Source organism: Rhincodon typus, chromosome 18 (assembly GCF_021869965.1).
Source record: "Rhincodon typus isolate 14 chromosome 18, sRhiTyp1.1, whole genome shotgun sequence".
NCBI lineage: Eukaryota > Metazoa > Chordata > Chondrichthyes > Orectolobiformes > Rhincodontidae > Rhincodon > Rhincodon typus.
Genome location: NC_063349.1, coordinates 21,215,853 through 21,229,787, shown reverse-complemented (window position 1 = coordinate 21,229,787; position 13,935 = coordinate 21,215,853). Strand labels below are relative to the sequence as shown.

The 13,935-nt window shown below is 38.8% G+C and overlaps 1 protein-coding gene across 1 annotated transcript in view; it reads right to left on the bottom strand.

The window, feature by feature from the left end:
- LOC109920177 (voltage-dependent L-type calcium channel subunit alpha-1C-like) overlaps positions 1 to 13,935 on the bottom strand; it is a 656,132-nt gene that overhangs the window by 239,848 nt on the left and 402,349 nt on the right. The window contains exons 20-22 of the mRNA XM_048607862.1: positions 9,769 to 9,898; positions 6,282 to 6,341; positions 2,289 to 2,395 (exon numbers count right to left, since the gene is read on the bottom strand). Coding sequence (XP_048463819.1) covers positions 2,289 to 2,395; positions 6,282 to 6,341; positions 9,769 to 9,898 — 297 coding nt within the window. The remainder of the gene's footprint in view (positions 1 to 2,288; positions 2,396 to 6,281; positions 6,342 to 9,768; positions 9,899 to 13,935) is intronic.

The following is a 13,935-nucleotide window of genomic DNA, read 5'->3' as shown; positions in this document are numbered from 1 at the left end:
AAATTTTCTGAAGAAGGGTCTAGGCCCGAAACGTCAGCCTTCCTGCTCCTATGATGCTGCTTGGCCTGCTGTGTTCATCCAGCTCTACACCTTGTTATCTCAGATTTTCCAGCATCTGCAGTTCCAACTATCTCTGGGCTGTTAACAAATGTTTAACAAGCAATAGTCAGAGTCAATTGGCAACTAGCCACTGCCTAACTAGAATCTCATCATGCTGCGTGTGAAAAGCATGAAAGATCATGCAAGTTGCTTCCGATGTTGAGATGGACTTTGCTCATTTCTGCACACATCTCACATAACTCACGTTGCACAGATATACATAAGATTATGGCCACACTCTCTCTTTTATGAGAGACTTGATCAAATGCCTTCTGCATGTATATATAAATAATACTCAGACATTTTGCTGTTTTCTGCTTTCAGTATATCTTCAAAAAAATTGAGTCATGCTTGTGAGGAATGACCTACCTCTTGTAAATATATGCTGGCTCTCTCTGATCAGCTGAATATTTTCACAGTATCCTTTCATCATATCTTTAATAATAACATTTTAATAATTATCCATAATAATGGATTGAGAACTGGTTGGCCAGCAGAAAACAATAGAAATAAACAAGTCTTTTTCTGAGTGGCAGTCAGTGATCGCAGAGATCAGTGCTTGGACTGCCAACTATTCACAATGTATATTAATGATTTAGATGAGGAAACTACATGTCACATCCCCATGTTTGCAGATGATACAAAACTGGGCAGGAGGGTACGTACGGGATGATGCAGAGAAGCTTTAATGTAATTTAAATAAGTAAGAAGGTAAATACATAGCAGATGCACTATAATGTGGATAAATGTGAGGTTATCCACTTTAATAGCAAAAACAGGTAGGTAGATTATTGAGGTTGTTGACTTGCTTGCCAAGCTGGCTTGTTTTCATTCAGACATTTTGTCACCATGCTAGGTAACATCATCAGTGAGGCCTCCAATGAAGCGATATTGTTCTACTCCACTTGGAACTTAAACTGTCTATTATGGTGAGTAGTGCCTTGGTGAGAACATACCTGGAGTACTGTGTGCAGTTTTGGTCTCATTACCTGAGCAAAGATGCAGTGGCTATGGAGGAAGTGCAAAGAAGGTTTACAGGTCTAAATCCTGGGATAGTGGGACTGAGATACCAGGAGAGACTGAATCAGTTTAAAAGAATTAAGAGGACTCTCACAGAGACTTATAAAATTCCAGCAGGATTAGACAGGGTAGATGCAAGAAGGATGCTTTCGATAACCAGGGAGTTAAGCATTAGGAGTCTCAGCCTAAGGATAAGTCTTTTATGACAGAGATAAGGAGAAATTTCTTCACCCAGAGAGTGGTGAGTCTGTGGAATTGTCTGCCACAGGAAACCGTTGAAGCCAAAATATTAAAGACTTTCAAGAAAGATGTAGATATAGTTCTTAGGGCTAAGGGATCAAAGGGAGTATTGATAATGCTGAATGGTGGAGCAGGCCTGAAGGCCAAATGGCCTACTCCTGCTCCTATATTCAGCGTTTCTATGTTTCTATTCAACACCTGATGATATGCTAATTGATGCTTAATTCCTTTGTTTTCCTCTTTCGCTTTTCTTGATTAAAAAAGCCCTTGGTATGTCGAGTAAATGTGTAACAACAAAATATGTATATTAATGATTCAATATTTTTAATTCTTTGATGTAGTAAATCCCAGGGCACCATTAATCTTTTGCATAACATCTAATTTAAATAATTATTGCATGTACATTTTGATATGAATAAAACATCTGATCTAATTTTAACATTGATAAATAAAATTATTTGGATGAAAATTGAAAAGTGTATTATTACAGAGATCAACTAATTTAGGATTTTTTTTACATTTTCAGCTATTAGAATGTTTGAATTCTTGGATTCTTTTCAGGAACAATGTTAATTGGATCTGGAATATTTGAGTACAATCTTCCCAAACTTCTGAAAAACAAATTCAACTACGAATTATTTGTTTTAAAATGATCATTGTATAGCTTTACACTTATGATTTTGTTGATATCACTGTAGGTTGAATTGCTATTTTTTTCTTTCCAATGCTTTTGGTTTGAAATGCCATCTCAACCATTACACATTACTCAAACATTACGCAGAATAGAGGTAATGTAGGTTGGGGACACTAAAGTTACAGCTAACACAACTTGCTTAATACTTCTCAATCCAAATTTTCTGATAAATTACACTGGCAAAAGATGAACATTTTTATTAAGTTAAAAAACACAAAACTACTTTATAACTCACTCCATTCCAAACGATATAAGAGAGACGCTAACCACAACCAGGTCAAGTATGTTGAAATAATTCCTGCAGAAGGAGCCTTTGTGAATGAATGCACCATAGGCGGTCATCTGTGAAAAGTGACACAAAGATTTGGCCATAACGATATTTTTCAAATGAAATATAATTAAAACAAAGTCTTTGATAACTATAAAAACATTGTTTAGTGTTTTGAAATATTTAAATAGATATGAATTAAAAGATTATTTCCAACTGAAAACTGATGCACAGGGATTTACCCTTGGCTTTTCCATTTCTTAAAGTGATGGACTGACTTTAAATCAATTGGAAAATGTCCAATCAAATAAGTTGTCAAAACAATGACTCTTCCACAAATCACTGGTCTCCCATACATATACTATCTTACACCGACATGTCTTACTTTTGATTTATTCTTTTAAAGGACGTGAGTGTTTCTCACTAGATCAGAATCTAATACCTATCTCTAATTACTCTTGAGATGGTGATGATCCACATTCTTAAATTATTGCAGCTCCTGTGGTGAAGATACACTTCCAATACTTTCAGGAAGGATTTTCCAAAATTTTGATTCGCTGACAGTGAAGGAACAGTGAAATAGTTCCAAGTCAAGTGGTATGTGGCTTTGAGGGCAAGTTGGTGTTCATCATGTTCCCATGCAGCTGCTGGGCTTGTCCTTTGAGGCAATAGAGGTTGCAGGGTTTGCAAGGTGCTGTTGGGAACAAGCCTTGGTGAGTTGCTGCAGTGTATCTTGAAAGTGGTAGACATTGCTGACACTATGCTTCTACAGTAAATGCAGGGTATGTTTAAAGTGGGAAATCGCATGACAACCTTACAAACTGCTTTGTACAGGATGGTGCTGAACTTCTTCAATGTTGTTAGAGCTGCACTCATGCTGGTGAATCAATAGTATTCCATCATACTCCTGACTTGTGCTTGTAGACGGCCAACAGGGTATGTGGAGTCAAGAAGGGTATTACTCACCGCAGAATTCTGAGCCTCTTACCTTCTCTTGTAGCCACAATCTTTATACGGCTGTTATTGTTCAGTTTCAATTTCAATGTTACTTCTGTACTTGCTAGATGTAACTGGTATTGCATGACAAAAGTGACTTGTTCTTACACTAATGCCTGTCTTTTTGTCTATACTGGAAGTAGTTTTTTTAGCGCTAATAAGCTGAGAAATTTGCCTACATTCAGAAAATGTCTGGAACTTGCATTTGAAGATAGTGGCCTGAGACCTCTCACTACTGATCAGCAGTAGATATAAATTGGCCATCCTAATGAAACTTGACAGTTGAGGTCCACAAAATAAAAATATCCAAATGAGCATCGATACAAGAGCTTCCTAATGCTAAACTATAATTTTTTTTGGAAATTGTTTAAAGAAATAATTAAATCTACATGAAATTTAATTTCTGTAACCTATTTATTTCGTGCAGGTTAAGGCATGAACCATTTGGTTCTGATTATGTTGTCTTCACCTAACTTAATATTGCATTTCACCATGAGAAATCCAATTTATTGTGCAATTACATACACATGTCAAATCTGTCAAACATCTTTGGATGAGCTTCCTTCTCAACATAAGGTAAATTATGCTTTATAGTCTTTTTCAATGCTGTACTTGGGTGGATTGGTTACTAAAGCCAAGACTAGATATAGAAATATTAGAATCAATGGACTCTCAAAGTTAACTCTGTTTCTCTCTCCACAGATGTGGCCATACCTGCAGAGTTTCTAAAGAAATATGATGTTTCAGTGCTCCCACCTTGAAATGAAGGCACTAGTTTCGTTCTTTGAGTCAAAGACCGTTCAACTGGGTTGAAATAATTATTTTAACTATGATGAGTGGGTCCTATGCATAGTTACATAGGGAAAAAAAGCAGGAGACAGAAACTATTTAAGTAGTTTGTGAAAAGCCAGCTTGGATGCAAGAGTCACAGAGTTGTACAGTACGAAAACTTCTAACTCCTGAGTAACTATTCAACCAACCCCATGTTTAACACATACACACTCAACCACAACTCCCCACACTCCCTACACTTTCTAGACCATGACCTGACACCTGCTCTTGTATCCCCACCACCACGCTCTCCCCCTAACCCGGTTCCTTCATCCCCACCCTGCTCCAGACCCAACATCTTCATTCCCTTCCTCTGGAGCTGGTACCTCCCTTCCCCACTCCAGAACTGACACTGACTTCCTCCGCCCCCCATTTTTTCCCACATTAGGCACTCCCTCACTTCCTTTGCTCTGAACCCGATCAACCTCCATCCAATGGGACTTGCAGTTCTACTCTGGCTGTGGAACTGATCTTCCTCTATCTCCACGGGACCTGAGCTTCTCTTTGTCCACTGTTGGATCCAACCTACCAGGCAACCCTTCCTCTACTCTCCTACCCCTTTAGATTTGATATCTCCCATTCACCAGAACTTACTGAAAACACTGCATCATGTATCTGCCCCCTACCCACCTGGTACTCTACCCTAACACCCTACCACTTAACCACTTAGCATCATACTCAACTGGCAACTGCCACTTTAACTACTTGGAACCTACTCAATTTGCACCCTAACCATTTGGCACCTAACCTCTCCACTTGGAACCTATTCTTTTCACACCCTGTCCACTTGACACCTTACCCCATACCCACTTAGCATCTTACATACATAGTACCCTATCACATGCCCATTTGGCACACAATTCCCACCTGGAACCCCATTTACCTGGAAGCCTACCCCCCTGGCATCCTAACCTCAGACTTAACTGAGGTACTTACCTTTAGACTGTAGCTGTCAATGTCTGTGATTCTGTACATTTAAATTTCAGAATATGGTAGCTGACTGCATGAAAAGGAGGCAAAGTTTGCCTTCCCCCAAGAATTCTGCACCATGAAAGATCTGTCAGAACTCTGCATCACTCCTCAGAAAATCTGGCCCATTATTCTCCATATGATTTTGACTTTGTTCAAAATTAGAATAACTATTTAATTGAAAGGAATTCAAAAGAATCAAATACTAGCAGATCTACTGTGGCATTGTTCATGGTACATATAGAGTTTACAGTTTTTTTATATAAGGAATAATAAATTATACCATGTTGAATCTTACATAAGTGTCATGCAGTTATGGTATTTGATTATGTCGATAACGCTTTAAATGAATGACTTCCAAACACATCCAAATTGATTTCCCCCTTCATTGTTGTTAATTACCCATTCATGATACCTAAATTATTAACAAAGCTAATAAGTCTAAAATACTGGATTAAAGAAATTAAATTATTAGCTCATAAAGGTGCTTGGCTTCTGATCCCTGAAAAGGTACATGAAATTCAGTACCGCAAGTTCATAGTAAACAGCTGAACAGTTATAAAGCACATGTACAATTGCCAATTTGTAACGCTTGCTTTATAAAACAGATGAATTGTAGAAAGGTCACTAGACTTGAAATGTTAACTCCGCTTTCTCTCCACAGATGCTACCACACCTGCTGAGTTGCTCCAGCAATTACTGTTTGTTTTAGATAAATTGTAGTCCTTTTTGAGGCTATCAAACGTCATATCTTAATAGTGTAACTAGATGTCTTTTACTACAGATTCAAGTTGCAACATATCTGACTTTCTTCCTGTTTTAAGCTCTGGTTTGTGCCAGCTGACCCTGAATGTCAACTTATGTATACCATTTGAAGCTTTGCCATAATCAGTAATCCCACAAGAAATTCTAGGTTAGATTTGCTGCATTTGTACTTCTAGTATATAATCTTGCCCAATGAAAGTACATATGCAAAATGGTACGGGTATAATCTTGAACATTGTTGCTGTCCTTTCATGAGTCACTGGATCTGCAGTTTTCAATTTCTTCAGCATGTCTTTTTGTAAAAGGACTCATGCAGCATCATTTAATATTTTTGTGATTATTGTTCATAAAAAAAGTGTAAATTTATTAAATCACACAAACAAAATTTATATGCCTTACCTTTAATATGATTTCCACTGTAAAGATACTCGTGAAAACATAATCTGCATAGGTAAGGACCTGTAAAATAAGAATATAGCATTAAATTCAGTGCACTTTTCTATAAGCAAAGCATCGTAAATGTGAACAAGTAGAATTGGAAAAGAATGGCCAAAACCATAATCATACCTCAAAAGGGGTTAAATATTAATTTCTAGCAGATTTGCTGTGGCGCATTGTGGCATTATTCATGGCATGTCAGTAATTTGCTATTTTTAACTTACAACATATAGATGATTATGTAAGGACCACTCCTTTACAGCAACTGTATATATCACATTCCATTTTTTACTGAATTCCTGAATTGTTTCTGGTTCTTGGAGTACTGAACCGCTTGATATTTTTCATTATTCTAACTATAAACGGTTGATTTATATTCTTCTGCTATGTAAAAACAAAAATATCATCAGAAATATACCAAAAGGATTGTGAATTTCACGAGTTCTGAATAGACTAAAACATGTAGATAATTAATAACACTAGCATAGCTGTACTTTAGGAGAGGTTTTTTAAGAAAATAATTATTACAAGTAAATAGTTTGTCCAGGGTAGTATTAGACCTCAAGGATGAACCTTCAGGGATTGGATCTGTGGATCATGACAATCAGGCACTGCATTTTCACTACAGACTGAAATTTGCTGAGTAAAGGCAAAGAAATAAGGATACTGCATTGTCTAAGAGAGAAGAAAACTCAATTCGTTTTCACTTTCTAGACCTTCTGTCTGTGAGCATTGGTATTTGCCCCTTAAACAGGCTGTGGTTTGTTATCTTCAAATCTTCTGTCAATGTAGTCTAACTTTAACAGGACCCACAACAAATGCTCTACAAATTTAAATCAGAATTACGGTTTATTCATGTATTGAAACCCAAGGGATCATGTCAAGACATGCATACACACAAACAAACAAGGAAGATAAAAAAAATGAAAGGAAAGAGTTTACTCTTAAGTATCATTGCAAAAATATATGAATACTATTTCACATGATTATCAGGGAAAGCTAGTATTCATTTGGGATTCTTTCCTGTAGGGACTCAGTTTCAGGCAGGTTCAGTAAGTCAAGGCATGAGTTACAGAATTTCTTTTGAAGTTGGTATATTGAGAGACATGGTTAACTTGGCTTGTCTGACTCTGCTCCCTCCATCCCTTACACCTAATCTCGCCATAGCATCTTATATATATACATCTGACCTGTACCATCTACAAATGTAAATGAACACAAGGCCATAAGGTGCAAGAGTTGGCCATTCAGCTCCTCAAACTTGCAATGCTCTTCTAATAAGGTCATGGCTGATCTGCCCAAGGCTTCACATCCACTTTCAGGCCAGCTCCTCAGAGCTGTCAACTCTTCCACATTTCAAATATCTATCTACCTCTTCTATAAGGACCTTCAGTGATCTAGTCCCCACAACCCTTTGAGGTACACAACCCGTGATACACCCTACAAATTTGTCTTCCATGTTACCCTTGCCCATTTGATTTTGTCCAATCAATATACAGATTAAAATCACTCATCACTATTGTGCTGCCCTCTTACATGCCTCCATTATTTCCTGATTCATAATTTGCCCTATAGTGAAGCGAGTCTTCAGGGGCTTATAGATGACATCCACCCATGACTTCTTTCCTTTGCTACTCCTTATTTCCAAACAAATAAATTCTACATTACAATCTAATGCATCTATATTAGTAGTCACCACTATACTAATATCATCCTTCATTAACACTACATCATATCCATTACTGTATTTTTCCAAAATATCACATTGAACATTAAGTTTCCAGTCTTGGGCTTCCTGCAACCATTGCTACCTCTGTAATAGCTATCAAGTCATATTCATTTATTTCTATTTGTGTCACCAGCTCACCTATCTTGTTAAAAATGCTATACACATTCAGCTAAAAAGCTTTAAGCTGTGACTTTACCATTACTTTTATTCTGATACTAAGCTCTGCTGCACTTTTCTGCTTACTTGCCATCACAGTTTGATTGTTCACCTCTTCACTATCCAAGTTCCTCTCCAACTCTGAGGTCATTAACCCTGGCACCAGGCAAACAACACAGCGTTCTGAATTTTCTACCTTTGCTGTAGAGGACAGCGACTATTTCTCTCACTATGAGCTATTGCAACCACATTTCTCTTTTCTCCTGAATGATGCTCTGTACCATGGTCCTTAAGTCAGTGTGCTCATCCACCTTTCAGTCCGTGCACTGAAGACATCGTGTGCAAGAACATCATACCTATTAGGCAACAATACTGTCTGAGAATCCTTCAAAGCTAAATTTTTAATCCCCATAGTTGCCTGAATCCCAGCCACACACTTCTGCACCTGGTCACTGATGAAATTAGAAGTGATTTATTTAAGCAATGTTACTGTCTCTTTAAACTAAGTGACAAAGTGCTTCTCCCTCTTCCTGATGTCTCGCTGTGTCTGCAGCTCAGAATCCAGCTCTTCAATTCTAAGACAAAATTCCTTAAGCATCCAACACTTGCTGCAGGTATGGTCATTGTGGATCACACCAGTGTCCAATAGCTCCCACTCATACTACAGCCAAAACACGTTCTACAGCCTGTTGAGCCACCTCTATTCAATTTAATTAATTAATTTGGATATTCGATATTTTAGAAGCAAACTTCCTAACTATACTCTTCAGCTGTAATAAGGTCTCCTGATTTAAAGCACATGGTCAATCAAAAGGGACACTGAAGAAATACCTGCCAATCACTTATTTTCCTATGACATCATACTTTGAATCTGACAGGTAGAAACGGGTTGAAGGGGTTTCCTGCCAACTGATATTATCTCTTCCACTGTTGCCTTTCTCATGCAGGTCCACACTCTCAGTCTGCTTCACAGTGATGCTGACCTGTTGCACCCTCCTCCCAGTCTGCTTCACAGTGATGCTGACTTGCTTTACACTCCTCCTTGTCACAGGCCAGGTCCTACAACTCTGCACCCCACAACTAGTGCTATGTGAAAGGGACAGAGACTGAATTGTTTTTACTGCATTTGTACCTGGATTGAATACCAATTGTGTGGGAAGGGGTGAAGGAGCAGGAAAATGAACTCTAGCCTTGAGCAGAAGTGACCTTGAGCAGAAGTGAAATCACTTCAGTGCAATCACTTCCACAGAAATAATTTTAAAATAAATTTAGTATTGTTAATTTTAACCATGCAAAATAAATCTTTTCTGTTGACGTTTCGGGTCTGGACCCTTCTTCATTTCTGAAGAAGAGTCCAGACCCGAAATATCAGCTTTCCTGCTCCTCTGATACTGCCTGGCCTGTTGTGTTCATCCAGCTCCACACCTTGTTATCTCAAGCTCCAGTATCGGCAGTTCCTACTATCTCTGAATCTTTTCTGTTATTGTCTGAAATATTTAATTCACACAATTTAAATGCAACAGATACACTATTGGTTTCAAAGCTTCATATTTTTAAACTTACTTGGTTTCTTCTTGTGTTCTGGTGGACAGGATCTTCTGCTGCCAAAGAAATACTACTCATGAGGATGAAGAACAAGATGAGATTTGTAAAAATGTTGTCATTGACGATCCTGTGGCACAGTACCCGGAACCTAAAAGGAAGATGTATACAAGATGATTATAGTAATAAATTAGATGTGAACAGATTGTTAATTAATCCTTCCATTTTCTTGGCTTCAACCCCAAAAATTATCAATACATACTCCAAAATCAAATCTTCACTCAATTTGCCAGAAAATTTCGGCCCTGATTTTCATTCTTGAATCATGTTGCAAAGGTGGGAGTATTTTCAGCACAACAAACCTAACCTTTAAGAATGATAGCCACAATCCCCACTTTCAGTCTGCAGTGGTGAGGGTGCACTAGACTGGAATTCAGGCTGGGAATCTAGAGATACCTGCTGGGTTCCAAGGTGGGTTGGGTAGAAAGCCAGCCCTTAGGTTCCAAAAATATGTCCATTTGTTAAAATAACAGAATAAAACATAAAACATTCTTCGAACCCTCAACCCTAATAATCTGTTCACTCTCCCGTCTCTGCCACCCAAAACACCTAATGACCTGTACCCTTCCCCACGGTGTCTTATGCCCCCATGCCCCTCTACCCCGTTCCCATGGCCCTTCATGCTTCTACAACACTCTATGTCTCTCTACCTATGCACCAAGGCCCCTCATAAACCCATTTTCAACACTGCCAACTCATGCCGAGCAATATTTCTACTCACCACCCTTTCTTATTCACTTACCATGCCAACTAACCTCCTATTCACTAGTACTCATACACATAGGAGAAAACTTACTAAATTTTATTACTTAAAGCTCTATACAGCAGACTACACTCTATTGAGAAAAACATATTTCGACAGTTCTTATAAAGTTTGACACTTCTTGCCAAGCTTGACATTTCTTTGGAAGTTTGACAGTTCCTAGAGGTTTGTGCACTTTTTAGGCACCAGGTTTGCTATTGTTAATGCTCCTAAATGTACCTGAGCGCCCAACCCCTCAACCCACCCCAATTGTACCTGATCTGCCTCCTGGCACCCGAAAGGGTACCTGACCTGTCCTAAGAATGACCATCCACCAAAAGATGTCTCAGCACTATATCCATAAGGCCATGTATCTCTCCAAAAGATTACCCTGGCTATCCAAACATATCCGTAAAATTCAGATCGACTCTCGCCTGCTCTAAGGTGCACATTAAGGAGACTCCAAACTATCGGATGTCAAAATGCTACTCCAGTGGAGGCAGTTGGTGATTTAAATAGTCACCTCTCCATTGTGATGAAAATTTAGGCCTTACTTAGTGCAATAGAATGTAATTTGATAGCAACACAATTCTTCCTGGTTCATAAAAACTGAAAAAACTGCGGATACTGTAAATCAGGAACAAAAACAAAAGTTGTTGGAAAAGCTCAGCAGGTCTGGCTGCAACTATGAAGAAAAAATCACAGTAAACGTTTCAGGTCCGGTGACACTTCCTTAGAACTGAGTACTATATTTCTGAAATAAGTCTATTTAGGTTTTCAAAGCTGTCAAGAAAGCACAAGTACGTTAGTTTCAAATTTTTGAATTTACAAGTTACAGCAATATGCTTATCTTTTTGTCTCCAACCGTCCATTGATTTTGTAGTTTTCCTACTATGTTCAGTACTCATGGATACCACAATACTTTGGCTAAAACCGTTTAGTTAAAGCTTATTTATTTTTAGCACTTATTTCCACTGGATCATATATAATTAAAGTATAATAGCATTTATATTTAATTATAATATAATTAATTAATTATAATAAAATTACATTGCAAGAGAACATTTAATTTTTTGTTAAAAATTAAAAGGGCTAAATTGGATATACTTGGAAGATCCTAATATAACAGACAAAGTCAACATGGATTAAACAAATTTCAAAGCCTTAGAAAGAGTGAGGAGGCATGGAACCAGCTTACTTACTCTTGTAGAGAGTTGGCATGCAGACAATGGGTCAAGTAGTCTGCACCTATGTCATAGTGGTTCTGTGGGCTGGATTTAATGTAGGTGATGGATGACTCTATCACAGAATTTTCAGTTGGCAAGAGATCTCAAAACCTCAACAAACATTTAGGCACTTGATTTGACAGAGTTGGGCCTTTCCAAGGATCTAGGACCCAGAGATAGAATTCTGCCTGCTAAAATGGCAACACCACTGGGAGATGGTGGTTGTTGCCCAGACTACACACTCTGGAGGCCTAGGACTGTGGCTAGATCTCAAGCTATAGCTGAGTGATGGTGGGGGAGGGGGTTTAAGGATTTAGACTAAAGACAGATAGTGCCTCTCAATGGGAGATCAAGTTTTGAACACTGAGAAAAGTATATTTTTAGTGAGCACGAAGACACCTACTTACATGCACTCACGTTTCAGCATGATTTAATCTCGTCACATTGATGTACAACTTTTCATTATCCATGCAGCAGAGAGAACTGTCAATTCCTGAAATTAAAGTCAGAGTGTGTACCTGGTGGATCCAGCACAGCATTTGGCCCTCCACGCTTCCCTCAGGACAGCAGTCCCAATATCTCCAGGTACTTTCCATGGACAGTAACCACTTTCACCCCACTTCCATGGTGGTTTGCTCTGGACACAATCCAGCCTCACCGCATTATCATGGCATATCAAGCTCTGACCCACTTAAAATACAGTTCTCCACTTCAAAACTATGCTGCACTGTATTGCTCCTCTCAGGCCACTTTGCATGCAGGGACAAGCGCCCAGCACATTGTTGGACCAGGGCACACCTCATGCTTCACTACTTGCTCTTTTAGCGCTCACTTACTGATTACTTGCAGAAATGTCACAGCTGAGATCAAGGATGCAACAGACAAAGAAGTCAGAGGCCGGAATCTTCCCAGCCCCGGAAAGAGTTGGGTAATGGTATGTCATTTGAGAACATGTGGCAAGATCAGAAAAATTTGATTCATAATGGCAAGCAAAGTAAGTGTAATTTTCCATTCAAAGTTTTAACACGAGACAGCAATCTCACTTGTGAGTGAAGAGATGTCTGTTTGCATGCATTAACATCTCATTATCTCACATTATTTATATGCAGTTTGCTGCTATATCACCAGGCAGTACAGAAAAATTATAGACTGCCAATTCCTGACATGAAAGTTGGAGCAGGCACCTGGTAGCTCCAGCTCGCTGCTCGCTCTTCCAGGTTTCACCTTAGCCAGTGTTTCTTAATATCCCAGGGCAAGCTCCAAGGGGAATAGCTACCTGCATCCTTCATCTACTGAGATTGGCATCAATATTCTTCTCTACATGATTGTGGCATATTTCTGACCCACTGATAATATAGTTCACCACTTCAATATTGCACTTTTCAGTGCACCCACACTTTTCATTACAATGTTGCTACAAGACTACATTCTGTGTAGGGACAACCACTCATCTCATGCATCAGAACAGAGTACATCTTAGAGCTCTGAGTGTGTTATTTTAGTGCTTACCTGGATGTTCACTAGATTTCTGCCTTGCTGTTTTGCATTTTCCCACCTCATTCAGTACTTACAGCCACGGCATACTTTTATCTTTCCTTGCCTTTTAGCACAGACACAATGGTGGGCAGCCTTAATTATTCAAGGGACCAGACATCTTGCTGTATTGAACTGTGCCACATCAATATCACACCTTCACCATGTACCAGCAGCTTACATCACAAACACACTGTATGTGCTTCAACCAAATAGTCAAACCTCAAAGTCTAAGGGATGTAGTTCTCAATCAAGTCAAGGGGCCCTGCCATCTATCAAGGGGTCCTGCCACAGTCAGTTAAGGACATTGTCGTAGACTGTTGGGAGTTGTCAGGGGTTCTGTATCTTTACGGTCCAGTCAAGGACCTGCACAGAGATCAGTTGATGAGGTCTTTTCTGGAGTATTGTGTTCAGTTCTGGTCTCACTGTTATAGGAAGGATATTATTAAGCTGGAGAGGTTTCAGAAGAGATGTACCAGGATGCTAAATAAAATAAACAAAAGAACTGCGGATGCTGTAAATCAGGAACAAAAACAAAGTCGCTGGAAAAGCTCAGAAGGTGTGGCAGTATCTGTGAAGGAAAAAACAGAGTTAACGTTTCGGGTCCGGTGACCCTTCCTCAGAACT